The sequence below is a fragment of the Musa acuminata genome, chromosome BXJ2-7, assembly GCF_036884655.1.
Source record: "Musa acuminata AAA Group cultivar baxijiao chromosome BXJ2-7, Cavendish_Baxijiao_AAA, whole genome shotgun sequence".
Lineage (NCBI taxonomy): Eukaryota > Viridiplantae > Streptophyta > Magnoliopsida > Zingiberales > Musaceae > Musa > Musa acuminata.
The window spans coordinates 30,438,257-30,459,208 of record NC_088344.1 but is presented as its reverse complement, the minus strand read 5'-3'; the positions used below and the strand labels follow the sequence as shown (position 1 = coordinate 30,459,208).

At 37.0% G+C, this 20,952-nt stretch overlaps 2 protein-coding genes across 2 annotated transcripts; both read left to right on the top strand.

The window, feature by feature from the left end:
- The first annotated feature begins 1,460 nt into the window (after positions 1-1,460).
- On the top strand, positions 1,461-3,953 carry LOC135616195 (O-fucosyltransferase 24-like). Its single transcript, XM_065115385.1, has 6 exons — positions 1,461-2,052; positions 2,147-2,315; positions 2,704-2,793; positions 2,867-3,150; positions 3,246-3,504; positions 3,577-3,953. Exons 1-6 carry the CDS (start codon positions 1,571-1,573, stop codon positions 3,820-3,822), a joined length of 1,530 nt encoding a protein of 509 aa, XP_064971457.1. The 5' UTR covers positions 1,461-1,570; the 3' UTR covers positions 3,823-3,953.
- A 335-nt stretch (positions 3,954-4,288) lies between these two features.
- LOC135617542 (uncharacterized) lies at positions 4,289-16,717 on the top strand. Its single transcript, XM_065117883.1, has 9 exons — positions 4,289-4,777; positions 4,855-4,974; positions 5,655-5,734; positions 7,262-7,686; positions 9,591-9,766; positions 11,859-11,944; positions 13,505-13,638; positions 15,619-15,921; positions 16,435-16,717. The coding sequence occupies exons 1-9, from the start codon at positions 4,331-4,333 to the stop codon at positions 16,623-16,625; spliced, it is 1,962 nt and encodes a 653-aa protein (XP_064973955.1). The 5' UTR covers positions 4,289-4,330; the 3' UTR covers positions 16,626-16,717.
- The last annotated feature ends 4,235 nt before the right edge of the window (positions 16,718-20,952 follow it).

Here is a 20,952-nt window from a genome sequence, read left to right as displayed (position 1 = left end):
TATAGAATGAGTCTTTTTTGTTGACAAGAATTTTTGGCGGAAGATACACCACACAATGTTGGCTGGTCTATCATGTCTCATGGAGTGGACGTGTTGACCATGTCAATCTTGTCACATCACCTATATAGAAAAATCATGACTAATATTTCAGTCACATCATCAAATTTGGACCTGATTCGATTAAAACTTATTGACGAAAAAAAAGTTTTTATTGATCAAAGTTGATTGATGTACATGAATTATAAAAAGAAAAAAAATAAAATAAAGTAAAACTTTAGTTCATCACTTCCACTGTATAATTTGGGCTACCGAATGCTTGTTCTCTTCTTGTCTTAGCTTCGAAGAAACTGTTGTTGGTGATTGGTGTACGTCCGTTTCTTACTTCTCGGCCATATATTTGGTGGGTCTTATGAAGCTTCTGACACAATGAGCACATTTTGAGGCATATATCTATCCGCGAGTTTATGCCTAAACCATCCACCTACAACTTAGAAGAAGTGAGTGTCCACCACGTTCGACCGGCATTTAAGAGAACCACATCGGTGGCAAGGACAGGAAGCCCCGTATGTTTCGCTGCCACATTACTTTGTTTAGAAGATCCCACGTTTTAGTGGCTCCATTAGAGATCAAATCTGCATCACTCATTGACCTTACGACATTAAAAGATGAAGCTTTGTCTTCCTCCGTAATGGTGCGTCGTTGTTTCATTTAAAGACTCGAGGATGAGAATACTTTAGAATCATTTCATTTAGAGATTATTTTTTACAATACCATAAATATTATTGAATGAGTCACTATTCATTCAGCGTAGAGACGAGTGGAGCACCAATGTCATCGGCACAATGGATCCCGTAGTGTGCCCCCATTTAATGTGGATAGCTGTCAAAATGTGGCTATTCTAACAATAATATGATGCGAGAAATTATTGCATGGTTGATATTAATAATGTTGACAAATTGATGCTGATGCCATTGTTTTGACTCTGACACATGAAGGATGGAAATTCACATGCCACGGTTCTGACACTCGATGAAGAATCTCAACTTTTCTCTGTCTCCTGTGTTTAAGTCTCTGATATCAAATTCTTTGGATCCTCTCCTTCATTTATAGGACTTATCTTGTGCACAAGGATCAGCAAATGTGGGTTCACTACAATGAATGATAATGCAAGATCATGCAACCCTTTAACAATAAGCTTTTGTTTTCTTCTCCCCAGATTCATCTCAACTTTGATCAAAGGCCACAGTTGCTACCTTCCCCTGCTAATCAAGTCAAGGTCAAACGCATACAAGAAGAGAGAGAGAGCTTAAGACATCAATTTGAAACCAGAACATAAAAAATTACCAGCACAGAGACATGTTATTATAGAACTAGTAGCAACTTTAATGAATCCCTCTTCCTCAAAGACACCGACCCTCAGCCTCTCTTCTTCTTCTTCCCGTTTCTTTTGTTGTCTTCCAATGGTATAAGAACCCGAGTGCAAGCTATCAAATCTCCTTCCGTTGGATTATAGGCATCCGTTTCAGTGTATAAAGTCTCAACCTGTAACGGCTGAGCACAACTCCAAGCCATGCCCCCCCACACCTACATCTCCGTCACACGGAAGCCCTTATCCCTCAAACCATTTCTAAGATCACCCGGAGCATCAATCTACAAGCTCCTCCTCCCCTCTCCTCTCCGTGCCGGCCGCTGCTTGCTTCCCTTTCTGGCCTTCTGGGCACTGCTCAGTATATCCCAGCTCCACCCCTCCCTCCCCATCTCCTGCTCTCCTCACCTCCACCATGTCAGGCTGAGCTGGAGGCCCCGACGGGGACCCGTAGACGAGTTCTGGAAATGGGCGCAGTCGGAGGTGCCGCAGCTCCTGCCGTGCACCAACTACAGCGAGCCGCACCGCCATGCGTCGATCTCGGGGAAGTACATGCTGGTGGTGGTCTCGGGAGGGCTGAACCAGCAGCGAAACCAGATCATCGACGCCGTGGTGGTCGCCAGGATCCTGGAGGCGGTGCTCGTCGTCCCGGTGTTTCAGGTCAACCAAGTTTGGGGTGACGACAGGTCCGTGCGTGGTCGGTTCTGCAGATTGGCTTCCCCTTGTCTGAGTTGACACGCACGAAGAGCTAATGCTTTGGGGATGCCTTTTGTAGCGCAGTGAATTTGGTGATATATTTGATGTTGAGCATTTCAAGAAGACGTTGAAGGATGATGTGGTGGTGGTCTCGTCGTTGCCGGCGACGCACATAAGAAAACGGCGAGTTAGGGCGCCGTCGATGCCGTTCAATGCCGACGAGGGCTGGATTCGGAGTAATTACTCGAGCAAGGTGTGTCACCATTAACCCTTAGCAGAAGGTATTACTATTCTAAGTGAAGTAGAATACGAATGACTCGTTTAATTATATGATATGAGTTCCTTTTAGTCCTTTAATTTATTTTTTTTTTCTTCGAGAGGACTTGAAGACGAAGATGCTTAGATAATTAGCTATAAGTTTGTCCTTTTTTCACTCCTTGATCTGAGAAAAAGGTTTGACATTTGCAGCTATAAGATACTTATTGCATGTGTATCATTGCGCTTCATAATATATCTATCCGTGTGTACACTTATTATACATCTACGTATTCCATAACATGCAAAACCATATGCAAACACGTAATGCAATATAAATGAAATGAGTGTCTAACTTGCATTGCATCCATGACTGGTTTGTACAGCTTGACCGCGACACCGTCTTGCTTCTCCGAGCATTTGACTCCAGGCTCGCAAAGCATCTCAGTGTCGATCTACAAAAGCTTCGGTGCAAGGTGGTTTCATATCGTGGTCACTATAGCCACAGCGACATGACTCGAGTAATTGATCACTCACTGTACCGTGCAGGTGGCTTTTGAGGCTTTAAGATTCAAGCCATGGATCGAGTCACTGGCGAATAGTTTTGTTGAGAGAATGGAGGAAGAAGGACCCTTCTTGGCCTTGCACCTTCGTCTAGAGAAGGACGTGTGGGTGAGGACAGGGTGTCACTCAGGATTGGGTATCGAAGCAGACCTTGCAATAGAAAGAATACGTTCTTCCAAACCACATCTCCTGACTTCACGTTCCAAGCTCACTGCTCAGGAGCGTTCTCATGCAGGTCTTTGCCCTCTGAACGCCAATGAGATATCCAGGTCGACTTCAAGACTACTTGTCATTTGTTCTCATTCATATCCATCATGTTAACAGATCCATCCATCCTAAGTTTAATGTTTTTGTCTTTGTTCAGGTTGCTCAAAGGACTTGGTGCACCAAGAAATATAAGAATTTACTGGGCTGGTGGTGAGCCATTTGGAGGAGTAAAGGCATTGCAACCACTCGAGTCTCAGTACCCAAACTTGTTCAACAAATGGGACCTCGCAAATCCTCAAGAACTAGATGGAATTAAGGATAAACCATCCATTATGGCAGCACTAGATTACATTGTTTGTCTCAGAAGTAGAGTGTTCTTGGCAAGCCATGGGGGGAATATGGCACGTTCGTTACAGGTAGGTCTTGTCTCTCTGTGGTGTCTAATGCTTAATATTACTGCTATAAATATTTCCTTTTGATTTTGATAGGGGCATCGAACTTTCATTGGCAGCGGAAAGAACATTAAGCCAAAGAAGAAGTTATTAGTGCAGTTATTCCTTGATGGGAGCTTAACTGATGCAGAGACGAGGAATCGGATACAGCATATACATAGAGAATCTACTGATCTATCATCGATCATGAAAAATCAATCTAAGATCGATGTGATTGCGTTTCCTACACCATATTGCATGTGTAGTGGAGGAAGGAGTAGTAATGTCTCGGCTTCCAATTAGCTTTTCGATCTCATATCCATTAGTTTTTTGTATGGCTTGAATATATGGTTATATAAATATACAAGTAAAATTGTAAAGTGGTTCTTTTACGGAGGTATTTGTTGACTTCGTGTCAATGACCTTTTTGTGTTCTTAAGTTGATGCAGTATGTTTCTTATTAATCTAATCTAGCCAACATGTTGTTCAGATTTAGACTACTCAAATGAGGAAACAAATTAGAACTAGTAGAAGAAAATATTATCCATTTAGTCAGAATAAATTATATATATTTTTTATTTGTATGAATTTAATTTTAAGTATTATGGAACTTAATTTAATTGATTCAATCCGTATTATCCTTGAATTAATTGAATCCGACCGAGTCGAACCGGACCTCCTCGACCGGCTGGTTTAACAGCTTGCAAGAAACCGCCCGTAGGTGACTCTTCCCCTGCCCTATTTAACGAAAACCACGGAGCGTCCCGATTGAGCAGCGCGCGACTCCTCGATTCAAGGAGCTCGTGTACACATGGCGATTTCCGGGAGCGCCTCTGCTTACGTCGGCGCGAGGATTAAGGTGGAGGAGGAAGTAGTCCGGAGGGTTAAGGTGGAGGAGGAAGTAGATGGGGAAGAATTCGGTGATGGCGATAATAACAACAACCATTACAAATACCAACCACAACCAGAGGAGGAGGAGGAGGAGGAGGAGGAGAGAGGGCCGGCGGAGAGGATCGATAGCTTAGCTGCGGAGAAGGCCTCGGAGCAGCTGCTGATGACTCGGCCTTGGAAGCGGCGCCGCGCTGTCGGGCGGTTAGGCCCAAAACCCTTGCTGTCTCAGAACAGGCACAGGTTGAGCCGCCTCTTGGACCGCCTCGCTAGGGCGCACAGCTGGAAGGAAGCCAGCGGCACCTTGAGCGCCCTCTTGAAGGGGACACCTCGTGCCAGCACCCTGTTGGAGGATCGGAGGAACTTCTTGGTGAGCGTTGCACAGAAGTCGATCTGCTGTTTGTGGTACTGCTCTTTGCATGATGCGCTGGAAGCGTTTGTTGGCAGGTCGCAATGGAGATTCAGAGACGTCTCGGAGGAAAGGGGTGCAATTACCAGACCAAGATCAAAAAGATGTTCGAGGTTTGGATGAGTAAGCTCGTGTGGACGAAAAAGTGCTCCAAGAAGGTATCAGCTATCCGTCAGTGAGATTTTTGCACTTTCGGTTTCTTAGGGAATTCATTGAGGAACATAAACATGTTTGATGCCATCATAGTGGTTAATTTGTTTGGAATATATCTCGTCTGGCTGATGTATATTAGAAGGCTCGTCACGAACAAAATAATTATGAAAACTGAATGGTCGAGTTCCACCTGGATTTGTGCTGTGTCGAGCTTTATAATTGAGCTGATCTTTTGCTTTCCATGCACCGGCTTTACACTTTTAACTGCTGGCCTTGATAGTAAACATGGTCCTTTGAAATTCAAAAATATTTGGTGTTAGTCTTACTTTTGTTTATCATATAATGTTTATAGTTTGCCAATTTTCTTCCACAGTACCAGATTTAGATCCTCTTTCTTTGAAGTTTTTCATGTTTATGTGATCTTTTCACGTGCTGTCTTTGTTTCTTACAGCAATGGGTGTCTATCATCTACCAATCCGATGTTGTAAATTTATTATGCTATTATCATGATATATGCTATTCAATACTTACTTTTGGTATTTGACACGATTAAACCTTTAGGATGCTGCTTATGACATTTCTTCATTCTTAATAATTCCATAGCTCAATACTGATTGTGATTTTACTGCTTAACAATAACTTGTATTTTTGTGGTTGATCTCTCTGTCTTCTTATTGTTGAACAGAGGTACTCCATCCAGCTGGAATTAGCTCTATTCTATCTTTCACATGGGAACATTGAAGAGGCATTCAATACTACAAAATTGTATGTATCTTCTCAGATATGATACACAATCTTTTTCATCGAAACTATATTATCTAATTATCAACTAATTAACCTCTTTTTATGCATGCATTATGAGTTATGGTATCTATGAGCAAGACAATGATTTTGTTGATGCTGTACTTTTCAAGAATGAATCATCTTTTCTTTTGTCCTTTCTTGACAATCAGTTTCTTGTTGTACTATATGACAAAGATATGATTATGTATTGATCAGAACATATTTGTTTCTATATGTGTATGCTTATATAGATTTATTGTGATACAGCAATTTGATTAGTCCCATGTCATGTCTAATTACTTTGAATAGTATATGAGTTGCTACCAACTGAAAGAAAACCTTCTGAGTAACCTTAGTTGGGGCCTTGGCATATTTGGGCCCTTGACACACAACGTCAGAGCAACAACCACCTACAGTATGTGGACCATGTCAGGATCTTAAAACACTGCAGAGGATGGCAACGATGTGGTGGGCTATAGCATTCAGATGCTGGTGATTCATGTCTATGATTTGTGTGTGGATCTGATGAGAATGTTAGAAATGTAGGCTGAGATTGTGATAGCCCAGTTTGAATAGTCCACATCAGTGTGCCTGATGATGGTGATTAGTGTATAGGCTGTTTTCGGCTGCAGGGGCAGCACTTTCTCAGTAAAGTGTTGGGTTTGGGCCATGTGGGAGCTCAGATGATGACATTCATGAATAATCATATCTTAATGGTTGTTCTAAAGCTAGGGTTGTGTTATTGATTAGATTGGTCAGAGTTTAAGTCATAGTAAGTAGTGTTTTAAGTGTTTGGCTTAGATGGTAGTACCTAGTAGGCTAGTACCTATTCATCATATAACAGAACCACCATTGTATCTCATGTTTTAGAAATTCATAGCTTGAAAGGTGCATGTGCTGTTGTGATTCTATGCAGATTGGCATATGCCATATTGACTTAATATTGGTATAGTTCCTCATCATGCCAGTGTCTACCAATACAGTGATGGTCTGGCACAAAGCTCATGCTAGTTGGCGTGGAACATATGTTAATCCATGTAAGTCTATACGTACTGTGTTGGTGCTCCTTTGCTGTGAATTGAAAACCTTGTTGTGGCTATTTATCAAGGTGAAATAGAAGTACTTCTGTAGGCATTGTGGAGCAATGAAGGTCCTAAGTTATAGATCACAATAACTTGTCCATTAATTTATCCTATGATTTGATGTGAGTTGCTGCTTTCGGTAGCATTCAGTTTGTTGTGAAGTTCCTTCCAGAAAATGCCACAGTCAAATATAACAATAATTAATTTTAATTTTGTAGTTACTCCTTTTAACTGTTTTCATTGTATGTAAGAGTTCACACAATATTAAATAATCAACTATTTTCTTTCCCATTGAGTTCATGGGAAAGGTGAATTCCAATAATTGGTTAACTTTTTTAATAGTTTGTTGGGTAAACAAATAAAAGGGTCTATCTTTTGTTTATATATTATTATCCTATTTCACTAAAATTATGTCTTTTTTCTTCAGTCTTGTTCAATATCATGATTCTGCAAGTGAACCAATTGTGAACCTGATCCATGGGTTAATACTGTATCACATGTGGTATTCTGGTCTCCCAGAAGGCATGAAAATAAAAGATTTTGACCTTCAGATGGCATCAGAGGCTCTTGATGCAACCTCTTGTGATGGTTATGAAGGACCTGAAATTTTTGCAAGTTCAAATGGGCATAATGCCATTAATACTGAAGATGCCAATTATTCTGCCAGAGTTGCTTCCCAAAGCTCAGTTGGCAATGAAAAAAAAATTTTTGACTTGAAAATTGAGGTGAAAAAAGAAATTGATGATGCTTTTCGAGCTGCTGAATTCCATCCAAGTGGATCTGAAATGAATGATGACCAACCTTTTAACCCTCGTCCACACTCCTTAAACTGTTCTATTTTTCTTGCACATGGTTAGTTCCTCTACACTCAGTTACAAGTTATGCTTCATTACTTGTCTTCTTTGTAGCTATAGATTAAGCTTGTATTTCCTTTTAAGTGGATGCATAATTTTTATTATGTTTACAATGGAATGATGATATTTTTATATTTGAAAATTTATATTTCCCAATAACTTAAAAGCTGAAGTAAAAGTATACAATAAAGATTCATATGGATGTGATCAGCTCATTATTGTTGTTCCTGGGGCACATTTGGTCTACCATTGATTCATTCAGAAGCAAGTTTATGGAATGGTCTTATTCTAAATCTTGGGTTGATCTTTCTTTTCCATATTTACTTCTGGGTTTGCAGTACATAGGGTTCATTTTGAACTTGTTTAGGCATATATAAGACCACAATTTGTAGGATCTCATGGTTGATCCGGTTAATCACTAAGTATATGCGGTCTTTATTTAGGAGTGCTAGAGCACTTAAGATGAAGGGTGTAATACATGACAGTGATTATTCTTTTTATCCTGTGATATTTTGGGTTATTCTTTCTTTTTTTATCAGTTGAAGGGCCTTAATCGCATGTAACAAGCTGTCTTCTCTTCAGTTTTCTCTTTTTCGAAAACCTGGATAAGAAATGTCTGTTGTTTGAAGTTTGAACCTAATAGGGAAGGCCATTGTGTAGCCTCCATGTTGTTGTCTTCTTCTTTCTTATAAGTTCAAGTGGGCTGTGGTTGTTTTAGTTCAAGTAGGGCTGCAAAATGTGTGTGGCGTGAGAGCGTTTAACTAATGCATCCATGGGAATCTTATGAACTCGCAGCCTACTGACTCTTTGACATTTGTAGTAAGAATAAAGATACAAGTTCCACTATATCATGCTTCTAAGGTTAGAAGCTATTAGTGATCAGACATTTTACTTACACCAAAAGGTTGCAGAAATTTATATAAATGAAATTTTGGCTTACAGGGATTTCTCATTTAGTGATACACTAAAAGGGCGAACCAGTGCATGAATCACAACTCAAATCTTGGTCACCTTGGTCACAGAAGAGCAATCTTACGTTGTACAATGACTCACTTTCGATCTAATTGATGACCCACTACTGACCAGAATTGAGCCTAACTGCATAATGAAATGCATCTTAGTATTATAATAATCTAAAAATCATGAAAATATAGACATGTCATCAGTAGCTAAAATTATGAAAAGAACCTCCATCACAAGACTAGTTAGGTAACTCATATCCACTGTTTCATGAGAAGCATCTTGCAACTCAATCAGAACAAACTGATCAATGAATAATTTCTTTTTCTCAACTTTAATGGCAGATGTTGGGGCAACCATGCTTAACCATGGAGCTGACGCAGGTCATGTTAGATTAATCCAATTGTAGTTTCATGTTACTAAACGAATGATGCAGGACTGGGAAGTGAGTAGACAGCTAAAGCTTGAGGTTTTAAATGAGAAATTGCACAAAAAACATGCCATCAGATCAAATTTTATCACCAATGGCCTAGAGTGTAACATAAGTACGAGGAAAGAAAACATATGAGGAGCACATGAACTTAAACTATATAGGGTTTAAATATTGGCAAACATTCTTTATTGGCCACGAGATGAACTATATTTATGAATTATGATATGACCACATTAAACTTTTATTGGCAATTTATTTTGCTTGAACATAGATTTCCACTTATGCTGATATGGTTGTTGCTTCCCATTGGCTTCATGCCATTGGTTGTGAGGTAAATTTCTTTTGCAAACCTTTTAAATGTATCACAGGATACTAATCTTTTTGAAGTTCTTGTTTAGTTCTATTTTGATATATTGACATGAATTTGTGCTAACTACAAGTTGCCTGTCTGGGCCTCAGAAGAAAAGGTTGTGGTCATGACTCACTGCAGTATTGTTTATGTTTGAAAGGATTGGAAAAATGTTTGCTGCCTGTACAATTGGATCATTTGACTGGGGATCTGGAGCATATTATATGCTCATACAGAAGGTTGGTCAATCAGTATTATAACGATGCAGTGAAACATTTGAGGCTTGCTCTTCACTCTACACCTCCATTATTGGCAGCCATACTGCCTCTTGTACAGGTATCTTGTTCAACATTATATTTGTGAGGACCAGCAGATAATTCTTTTAATATAAAATTGAACCATAATGTCTATTTCTCATGTATCGACAGTTGTTCCTAACTGACCTCAAGTATTTGGACATAAGTCAACATGTTTAATATTTCATGTTCTGTACTTTTGGTTCCTTTGATTATTAAACAAGGCAAAATAAGATTGTTTTAAACTATTTAAAAATAATAAGTACACAATTCTGTTACTACATCTAACTTCTGCCTGGATGTGATGTACCTACCACAAAAAAAGTATCAATCAATTTCATCTGGTGTTTTAGCTTAATTATTGATTCATTAATCAATCTATGCCTTTAGCAAATTCATGAAAATATAAAATAAATTAAATTCTCGATTTCCATTTGTCATTATTAAATGAAGAAACTGTAAGAAGATTTTATAGAATAAGAACTGATGGAGGTGCTTACAATCACAGTTTTAAATCTCAATACCAGATCCACAAGGATTCCTGGCTGTGTCAGTATGGATCAATTACATATTGGCATACTGACATAAGGTATGTTGGCATTTCGGTTGACACCAAGAAGGGGGTGGAGGAGAAGAAAAAGGGGAGGAAAGGTGGAGAATGAGAGTGGAGTAGGCAGAGGTGGAGGAGAAGTTTTGTTGGCTGGCGGCAATGACTTACAGCTGGTGTGAGATGAATCAGTGGAGAGAGGATAGCTTCTAGAAATGGTTGTATTTGGATATCAGACTTGGTGTTGTTGGTCGTGATGTCATCTTGCTTATCCGAGCCTTCATATTACTACCAGTTGCATTCATATGGTTGAATTGGTTGAGTTTTCTGATGTTAGCTAGAGGTGGGGTTTTTGCTCGATTGACTATATATACAAGCTGCATAACTTTATGGAGTTTCCATAATGATGTCCGGTGGAGTAGTGATATGTGGCCCACAAAGCAGCTACCATATTTTTCACTTGGATATGTAACAACAATTTTTAGCTATCAGGTTCCAGGAAGAATATCGAGGCCTAGGAACATGCTTCTAAAATTTTCCACTTCCTTTCCATTATTATAAATAAATCATATGCATTTAGTGGTTGAGTCAGCCCTTTATCATAGAGATCAAAATTTGTAAGAATTGTTGGTTTGCTAACTTAAAACACCAACTTTAATTTTCACTTGGCATAAGTTTGATTATTTAACTGCAAGATCCCTCTAGCACACCTTTACTTGAAAAGGGAGCAGATTAAAGTCATCTTAAGATGATTGAGCATGTGAGATTTTCTAGAATGTGTTTTATCTTAGTGAGTTGTGAGAGTTCTTTTTTTTCTCATAGTCTATGCACTTTAAAGAATGCATGAAGATTGTTAAAATAAGTTTGTTACAGCAGTGAAGAAATTTCTTTTGACCTCATCTGATGGTCATCTGGTTCAACTTTAGTACACCATCCAAACTAACGTTCTTTTAACAAGAACTTGATATACAGAAATTGTTAAGCCAGCAAGCTCCTTTTCACTGACGCGGTTTTTAGATCTGTTCTTTTGTATGAAATGAACTTAATAGAGTGACACTTGTTATTGTCATTTTTAAGGAAGTAAATGTGTTCTGTAGGACAGCTGCATTCATCTTTAATATCATCTCTAGGATTCATTTTCATTACTTCTTTGCATTGAAATGAGAGTTTTTCCCTTAATTGACATGCATGTATTTACAATTGAGTGCTATTTAGGTTGGCTGTTCTGATTAAAGTATTACTTAGTAGCAGTATATTATTTTGTCAGCTTTGCATCCCAAGGAAGTGACGTTGCAGGAGCTGTGTGTTTCACTGTTTTGATTCTGAATAGAATATACTTCAGAACAATTTGTTACTCATTATCAAAATTATGTTTTGTCGCAAAACAGTGAACACAATTGTGCTGAACATGTCATCCTTGAGTCAATTGTTCATATCTGTTCTGTTTTGGTGTGCTTCACTAGCATTACTTAATAATTATTTACATATTTACTTGGACTAACATTGTAAAAAGCATATTTAAATCAGGGTATCATTTTGGTCTTTTTTTGGATATGCTCTCTAGCTGATATTTCTTTACTGCCAGCTACTTCTGCTTGGTGATCGTGTTGACGATGCATTAATGGAGCTGGAGAATTCTTGCCAGAATTTCAGCGTTGCACTTCCTTTCAGGTTTCTTGAGCTGAGTGATTTCTGGTGTTCTTTTTAGATCTTTACAATGCCCATTTATTAATATCTAGGGTCAAACTTTTACAGCAGCATCCTTGTTCATCCTATAGACTAGTTCACTTAATTAGCTATATTTTTCACCAAGCCTACTAACAGATCTTATGTATTTAGCATCAGTGATGGCAATAAGTAGCTGCAAAATCAGGGGGGAAAACTTCCTTTTTTTCTCTTCATTAATAAAGGCACAAGACACATAACATCTGGAGCTACTTAATGTGCATAACTTTCTGGCAATGTTTAGTTTCCAAGTTATTCTGGTTTAAGGTAATTGTAATCTTGTGAAGTAGGATTCTTTTTCATTTTCTGTTTCTTAAACACCTAAGTTAGTGCAGCATCCAAACAAAAGATTTCTGTAGCCACGGTCTGTGCATAGTGCTTTCACATCCTCTGGGGTTCATCATGCTAAATTTAACCAGTATGATTATCGTATCATGGAACTGAGGATAATTGTTTTAAATTGTTGTCAATGTTTCTTTCAAAATTGTATGAGAACACATTATAACTGAGAATGGAACAGAGGAGGAAATTAATCTTTTTTTTTCCAGTGGCTGTCGTTATATCTATTCAAGGATAATCTTTTTGCTTTCTTTCTTTCCACCGTCAACAATATCTCGAGGTGAATACTTCCATATTTGTTCAATGATATTGCCTTACCCATCTTCTATTCTCCTTTCTCACTCCATTTGTGTCTCTATCACTGTCTTTTATCTTCTATTCTTTTATGTAGTCTCCTTGTATATCTTTCTCTATTCTCCTGTCTTCATTTTACAATATCCTTGATAATAGTTAAATGGCTTTTGACCTTGTTAATTTATTCAATTAATTCCTGCCTCCAATTTCTCTTAAGGCACTGGTGAATGGCTTCTTCTTGCATTTGTTTAAAGTTTAAACTGTATACTCTTTTCTTATGAATCATCCTTCTTTGAACTTAAAAGATCTGCAACTTCTGCTAATGTTCTTTTATTTAGTTTTATTTGCCAAGGTAGATCTCTTTACCTAGTTTATGACTCTACTCTGTCCCATTTGGAAATTATCACAGTCGTCTCACTTTTTTATTTCCTTTGAATTATTGTTAAACTTTGGCATGGATTAAGGTCGATGTGTGCTTGGTTGGTTTTATGATTTTGAATGGATGTGATGATGTGGGTAGCCTTTTTATTTGACAAAGTATTGGAAAGATTGTCAACATTTATGGTGGGCCTAGTGTGGGACCTAGCCTGTTTTAGATTCATATGTAGGGCCTTATCTGGACTTAGAATCTCGTTGGGCCTAGTTTAGGTTTGTTTATGTTTCTTGTAGTTTAGTTTCAAATGAACATCTTATGATATTGTTCAGTTTGTTATTATAGTTGAATTTTTCATTCCTTTTGACTTTTTATAGGGCTTCCAGATTTTCTTACGGTGCTCTGTCTTTTTATTGATTATTTGTTTACTTCAGGTGCACTAATTGCTTGAAATTTTAATTTATCTTTTGTTTGTGTTAAACTTGCCATTTCTCCTTCAGATTGAGGGCTAGAATTTTGGAGGCTTTTCGGAGCAGTCAATTAACTGCTATTCATAAATGCTATGAGGATGCTTTGACAAGGGACCCTTCGTGTAACCTGTCACTTGAAAGGCTAATTAAAATGCATAGAAGTGGTATGGCCTAATCATAAGTATTATCTTTGATATGTGCTGAGTTTCATAGTTTATGTAAGTTGTAGCTACGTAGCTTTTCTTGCTGTCTTTTATGCCTTCTTGTATCGTTGTTGTTTTTCAAAATGACTAATTATTTTCCGTTACTTTGAAATTGACATAAGATGTTGATATATTCTAGTAAGATTTTGCTTATATGCCGAAGTATATGGACTTCCAGAGCAGCCTGCGAATAGGAAAAATATGTAAACCAGTCAGATATTTATGGAATTTTAAGTGACGAATTTGAAGTGAGGAAAAAGTGACAAAGTGGGAACCCTACAGGTCTCCCATTGAGATCTCACAATAATCCTAGCCATCGACAATGATGGCTTGCAGCATGTGGTAGCAATCATTGGAGCAAGTACCTGGAAGATGTGATGGGCTGCAATGGCGGAAGGAGGTGGTAGTAAAACAGATGAGATGGCTAGATTGGTCAGTGCTATAATATATCAAGTGTTTCTTACACTCATAATTGGGTTGTATATCTTTTTGTCTTGCTACCTACTTCTTCCCACATCTTATCATCCTCAATGACATGCAGTTGGAACGATAGCTGGCAGCAGTTGCTTCAAGGTTCCCATTACTCTTTTGTCCTCTTCTTGTCCTTCTTCGTCCATGATAGTAATCGATCAGTCTGAATCAGTTGATTTCAAGCTGAAATGATTGACTCATAATTTCTTGTGTTAAAATAGGTTATAATCTGTACCAACCAGATCTAATTGGAATTGCAAACCATGGTTTCTCCTTTTTTTTGTATTTCAGGTTTTTGTGCTTGGGAATTAATATAGGTTCCTACTGTCATAGCTTGTCCTTTTTACTTTATTGGTAAGACTTCCGAATGTAGGAAACTTATGAGAGTTGTTTTTTCGTAGGATGAGCACAATTGCAGCAGAGAAGGTATTTATTTTTACCAATAAGTCACCTCGAAGGTGATGAAGTTTGTCCACTGTATGCCTAAATTTGCCTTGCCTAGACACCAACTTTGGAGCATCTGCATAGGTGTAAATATGCCTATGTAGATTTATATTGAGTCAAAGAGTGGCAATTTCTGTAGTATTGCTTGCTTATGATGGTGGTATTTGTTTCTGGCTGGGGGGAAGTTGGTTTGCGTATAGGAGTTGGATGTCTTGAGTAACACATATAGGAAAATGTTGGAATGTTGTTTACTTGTGTCAGCTTTAATTTAGGAGATTAGTAGTGGCTATAGCAGGCCTACAGCTACTTATATCTGAATCTTGTTTAAGATGCAATAGAGCTTCACATCTCAAGGAGAAGAGGGAAGGGAGGTTGACAGGTAGGAGAATTTGGTCAGTTAGATGATAGGAATGAGTGGGTGAATGATGTGTGGGTCCAGGAGGAGGATCATCAAGGCAGACCCTGTAATTTTCTAAAATTTTTGTGACATATCAGGGAAGCTGGAAAGCAAAGGAAAACGAGTTAACTCTTGAAAGAGGTGGGTATGGTTGGGTCTGACCTGTTCTAAGTTCATATTTACACATTTATGTGATGCAAATTATTAAACTTTTACTGTTTGTGCATATTATTCATATACAAGAAATGTACATTTGGATATACTTTATATATGTCTACATGTTTGTATATAGTTTCCACATGTATTCACTTGTGTTTACACATATGCATGTGTGTATTTGTTTGTGTTTGAAAATTTTTGAATTTTCTTGGTGCTGCTTCACTTTGTGGTGACATATCGGCGACAATTCCCAGACCTCCTAACAGATTAATGGATTGCTAACTAAATATATATTGAACAACTAGTTACTTCATTCTCCTTATGAATATATGTGCTGATTGCACGGTTCTGAGTATTAAAAATGATTTGTTATGATATTAACTGATTGGTCTTATTGAATATCATCATGTGGTGAAATGACAGTCAAGATGTTTTTAACCTATGCCGTTCTGTTTTCTCACTTCTTTTAGGTAATTATGATACTGTACCTCTCCTCGAGATGATAACTTTGCATCTGGATGCTACTGATGGGAGGTCTGGCGTATGGGAAGAGTTTGCTTCGTGCTTCCTCAAGATTCTTACTTCCTCGGTAGCCGATTATGAAGACCGTGTATCAGCAAATGGACAAGGAGGTTCAGCTGCTATCATATCTTCTAATAAAATTCCTAGAGTTTTTACCGAGGGTCAAGCAAGAGAATCATGGAAGGTTCGTTGTAGATGGTGGATAACACGCCACTTCAGCAAGAATGCTTATCTCCAAGATATGCAATACAGTAAGTTGTCCAATTAACTCCTAATCAATTTAGATGTTTTTCTTCTCCTGTGAATGAACATACGAGTAAGAAACACAAAATTGGAGGGCTTTTATACTTCTGGCGGTCCAGTTTTGTGGGAGATGATTAATTCGTAATCTGTAACCTGATTCGATTCCAGAATACAGAGAGAGATATCATGATTGTCAGAGGCAATCATGATATCATGATTCGTAATCTGTAATCTTATTCCACCCTCCTGTTCCTTGATAGTTACTTCCGCCTTCATGAAAAATAACAAAATGTCATTTACAGATGTATGGTGTGATGCATGTCCAGGATAAACCTTTATATGTTTGTTGTTTTCCATTATTGTTTTTTTTACTTTTGTAGCCATTTTTTCCAAGAGAGATGACCCTTTACCATCTAACAAAACACAGAACCTGGATCCTTGTAGGTTGCAGTCTACTTGTAATTTTTGTATTATCCATGTTTTTTCCTGTGCCATATCTAAGCATTCCATTGTTGCAACAGGTGACCGGAAACTCCTTGCCACTAAAGCAGCATGTGCATCTCATATTTATGGCCCAAATTTTGAGTACGTCAAAGCTGCTTTTAGCAGCCTGACAAACGAGGTAAATATTGTTCAGTTATCGTTCTTGCAAGCACACATGGAGAAATCTATGAGGTTACATGAAAATTTGACTGCACTTAGTACCTTGTAAGGAAGGATTTTATGCAGAATTTAATCCTTTGGGTGGCAAAAATCTCTATTGTGGTTTATTCTTTCTCAATGGAATTTGTAGCGTTTATAATTTGCTGCCGCAGCTGTGTTCAATAGATGCCTGTGCTGATTATTCCTGTGGTTATTGTTACATTTGTCTTCCTGGATGACATGGATTGTGCATGTCAAAACATATGCTGTAGCATTAAGCTAAACGTTTATATACATGTCAACTGAATAATATTTCTAAGAAAGTTTTCTATGATAATAAGATTGTTCTCATCTTTTCTTTTACGTTATGACCAATTCTCGGGTTGGGATAAAAAGGTCAACTACAATTTAACTCAACTAAGGTTAAGCTTTTTTTAACATTTTCTGTTTTACAAAGATTTGCTTCTTCAAATTTTTGTTGCTTCCTTTCATTTAGTTCAGTATCAAATGCATCAACATAAGTGCTAGAGAGGCTTCACAATTAGGCATATGGGTTAGGATTATAGATGATAATATTTCATATGGGTTAGGATTATAGAAATTTTGACAATTATATAGTCATGACGATCAAGATGCCTTATAGTTAACCATTTGGTTCATGTGTCACCCACTATTCGAGACGCAACGGCACATACCTTTCCACATGTTAGACCAATACAAGATTGAACTTCCCCTTGTCATTGGTTTTTCATTTTAGAAATTTTTTGTGTTATTTTTTCAAAAATTTCACCTATTTTCTCTTTTTTTTAAATTTCTACCAAAAGATAATACATCCGTGCAATGTTTTCTAACATCTGAGCGTATATAAATGTCCACAATATATGGAGAAAACTTGGTCTAGAAAAAAAAAATTCTAATATGCAATGCATTGTTTTTAAAGAAAAATAGAAAATAGTGCATCGTGGAGATGTACTATTCAAAATGATTTGAAATTTTTTAAAAAACTTTGAATAGATGGACATATGTCACTAGTTTCCTATTTTAGGGATTATTTTGATATTTTTCTAAATTTTTTAATATTTGAACAGTGATTTATTTTTTATTTTCTCCTTTTTTAATTTATACTAAAATACAATGCATCCATATAATATTTTTTGACATCTGAGCTTCTATATGGGTCCACAATATATGGAGAAAATTTGGTTCAGAAAAATAATTTCCTAACATGCTTTTGGAATAAAAATAAAAAGTAATACATCGCATAGAAACACTTGTTAAAATGATTTAAGATTTTTAGAAAAACTTTGAATACAACACAGATAGACAATATACCATTGGCTTTCTATTTTATTATTTTTTATTTTTTTGTATCTCAAGGTTTTTTATTTTCTCCATATTTATTATATTTAGATAATGTTTGATTTAGTTATCAACACTAATTATTTTGGCTTTAAATAAGAATTAATCATGTCATCAAATGCTTATTAGCTTATTATGAAGAGTGTATATAGTGCTTGAGGCTCTCACGCCCATGTGCAAAAGGTCAATGTATATAGTTTTATCTTTAAATATTTAAAAAAATTATTTTCGTGACTCGATACCCTAGTTTCTTAGGTTATAAAAGAGCAATCTTATTATTCTGGTAAGGCCTATCCTCTTATTAAATATTTATTATACATGTAGAAAATCTAAAGCCACAAGAATGTTGCTTTAAGCATAGATATATTTTTATTTATATTCTTTTAAAATTAATTTTAAAATTATCATTGATATATTTTTTTAATTCATTTTATAATTTCATATATCGGTAATAATGGAAGAGGGGTTGAAAAATAATTTCGATTGGATAATTTTAGAATGAAGTCTTATGGATTATTTTCATCGCTTCCTTATTGCACCTACTAAGCATAGTGAATGGGTCTCGCAGTAAGGGGGGCGGGAGGGGGGGTGAATTAGTACCGTGATAAAATAATATCGGTTTAAAAACTTTGTTGCGATAAAACCAGTTTATAAAAATGTTAACTTGAAATTATACGAAAACATAGTGAAGGAGAAATTCATTTTGCAATAAAGATAAATAGCAAGAAGTAAACGCGGACCAGATTTTAGAGTGATTTGGTCGTCGTGACCTACATCCACTTCGTTGATTCCTCTTCCGTCAAGGCGACCGGCATTCACTATCGATCTTCCTTTAATAGGCAAAGATCAACCTCCTTCTTACAACTCGATTATCCTTTTACCGGGTTTAGGAGATAAACCTTATACCTCTACTTACTCCTCTCTTAAACTATTCTAATACTTAGAACTTTGAGAGGAGTTCACATAAGATTGTAGCAGCGTTTCTTTCCTTTTTTACTCTCAATACTTATGTTTGTTAACCAGGGATGAGAGGAGTATTTATAGGCCTCAAGTTGATTCAAACTTGGAGCCTAAAAACATCTCATCTTGGGTTTCCTAGGTACGGACGGTACCATTGTCTGTGTCAGTCTGACACTAACACTGCGCTGGACAATACCACCGCCCAGACTAGCGATACCACCACCTGACACTTTGCTAGAGGTGGTACCACCGCTCAAACTGGCAATACCATTGCTTGACATAGTCTCGAAGACTGTGCCATGATGGTGTCATCTCTTGGGTCATTGTTTGGGCCTTTTATTGGGCCCAACACAATCCTTACATGGGCCCAACTAGCCCATAATTGGGTTGGCTCAATTCCAATCCCAATTACATGCTAACTATGATTCCTAAAATATATTCTAAGCTAAACAAGTCCGTAAGTCTAGTTTCTTCCGACGAGCTTCCGTTGAGCTTCTGGCGAGCTTCCGACGATCTTTCGGTAATATTCCAGCGCACTCCCAGTAAGCTCCTAGACTTCACGACAATCTTCTTAGCGAGTTCCGACGAGCTTCTTTGGCAAGCTTCTGAACTTCTCGGTTGGTTCCTGTAGAACTTCCGACGAACTTTCGAACTCTTAACGAAATCGCGTTCTTAACTCCGAGACTTCATTTTGCATTATGCCTTGCTATCGTAGTTAATCCAATACATGTAAAAACACACTTCGATCTAGACAATTAATACTAAACATTAATCATGTTGTCTGGTATGTCATTGGTCCCTCGACGCTTCGTTCTATTCTTCAATGCATCATCCTTTCTTGTGGCCTATTGCCCAATCGACTAATTGACTTCGCAACTCCGATATCATTGGCGCAATATCCACTCTTCTTGGCCTGATGCCCAAATCCATGGCCCAAAGCCTTCTATCGATACATCGACTAATCCACCGACTCGACGTCTAATCTTCTGACATGTTTTCCCCCGGCCTAACATGATTCTTCTTGCTTTAATTATCTCATCCTAATCGAAGCATCATGCGTCACTCAAAACACAGATTAAATTATAAACACTTATCAATTTGTTTCATCATCAAAATCTGAGATTAAATAATCTCTCCCTTTTTGTTGATGATAATCAATTGATGACGGAGTTAACTAAACTCCCCCTATCAATATGGCATATTTGAGTTGAACTCTTGGATTCAAAAATCCAAGCAATATGTTATCATAAACTTATGCATAACATCATATTTCTCCCCTTTTGTCATCAACAAAAAGAAGAAGTGCAACTTTTAACGTGTTTAGACATAATTTCAACTCATTACATAATAAACATAATCTTCAGTTTTATCATCATGCAATTTATAAGCTAGCAAATAATTTTGAGTTTTGCAAGTTTATAAATTTTGCTAAACTTATAAGTTAGCATGTTTTGTTTCTTGCGATGGGTAAGATAACACTTCTTTGTAGTGTTCAAGATAGCAAGTTCAACATCATGCAAGCTAGCAAATTAGAGATGTTTAAAAAAGTAACTCTTGCTTCTAGAAATATGCAAGTTACAAGCTAGTAAATTTTTGTTTCCTTTGCAATATTTGAGCTAGCAATTTTACTTCCGTTACAAAGTGCAAGTTAGCATATTTTGCATCTTGAGCTAGCAATATTTCTCCCCCTTTGTCATTGTCAAAAAGAAGAAAAAAATATAATGTTGTAATTCTTTTTCTCTTTACAATAATTTTTAATTTATGACAAAGGTAAACAACAAAAATAAATGTCAAAAGATCATATATCATTTTTGACAAGTTTCTTCTTTTTGTAAATAGAAAGCATGATAGGAAACAATCTTAATTCAAGAAGAAAACTCAAGTTATAAATCAAGAATTAAAGAAAATCATAATTCATTTAACAAAAAGATTGTTGATTCATACAATTAAACCAACATCACTTCAACTCATCATCTATAATTTTAAAATATAAAATCATAAAAAATGATACAAACATTTGTGTTCAAAACCTTCATCATTACTCCCATGCATGATATTAAAGCATTCGTGATACTAAA

What these genes read in the sequence shown, in the direction of transcription:
- LOC135617542 (XM_065117883.1), top strand. Translation starts at nt 4,331, where the DNA reads ATGGCGATTTCCGGGAGCGCCTCTGCTTACGTCGGCGCGAGGATTAAG. An exon ending in TTCTATTTTTCTTGCACATG is followed by an intron (nt 7,687 to 9,590) that starts GTTAGTTCCTCT and finishes TATGTTTGAAAG; the next exon opens with GATTGGAAAAATGTTTGCTG. An exon ending in CCATACTGCCTCTTGTACAG is followed by an intron (nt 9,767 to 11,858) that starts GTATCTTGTTCA and finishes CTTTACTGCCAG; the next exon opens with CTACTTCTGCTTGGTGATCG.
- LOC135616195 (XM_065115385.1), top strand. Translation starts at nt 1,571, where the DNA reads ATGCCCCCCCACACCTACATCTCCGTCACACGGAAGCCCTTATCCCTC. An exon ending in TACAAAAGCTTCGGTGCAAG is followed by an intron (nt 2,794 to 2,866) that starts GTGGTTTCATAT and finishes TGTACCGTGCAG; the next exon opens with GTGGCTTTTGAGGCTTTAAG. An exon ending in ATATGGCACGTTCGTTACAG is followed by an intron (nt 3,505 to 3,576) that starts GTAGGTCTTGTC and finishes TGATTTTGATAG; the next exon opens with GGGCATCGAACTTTCATTGG.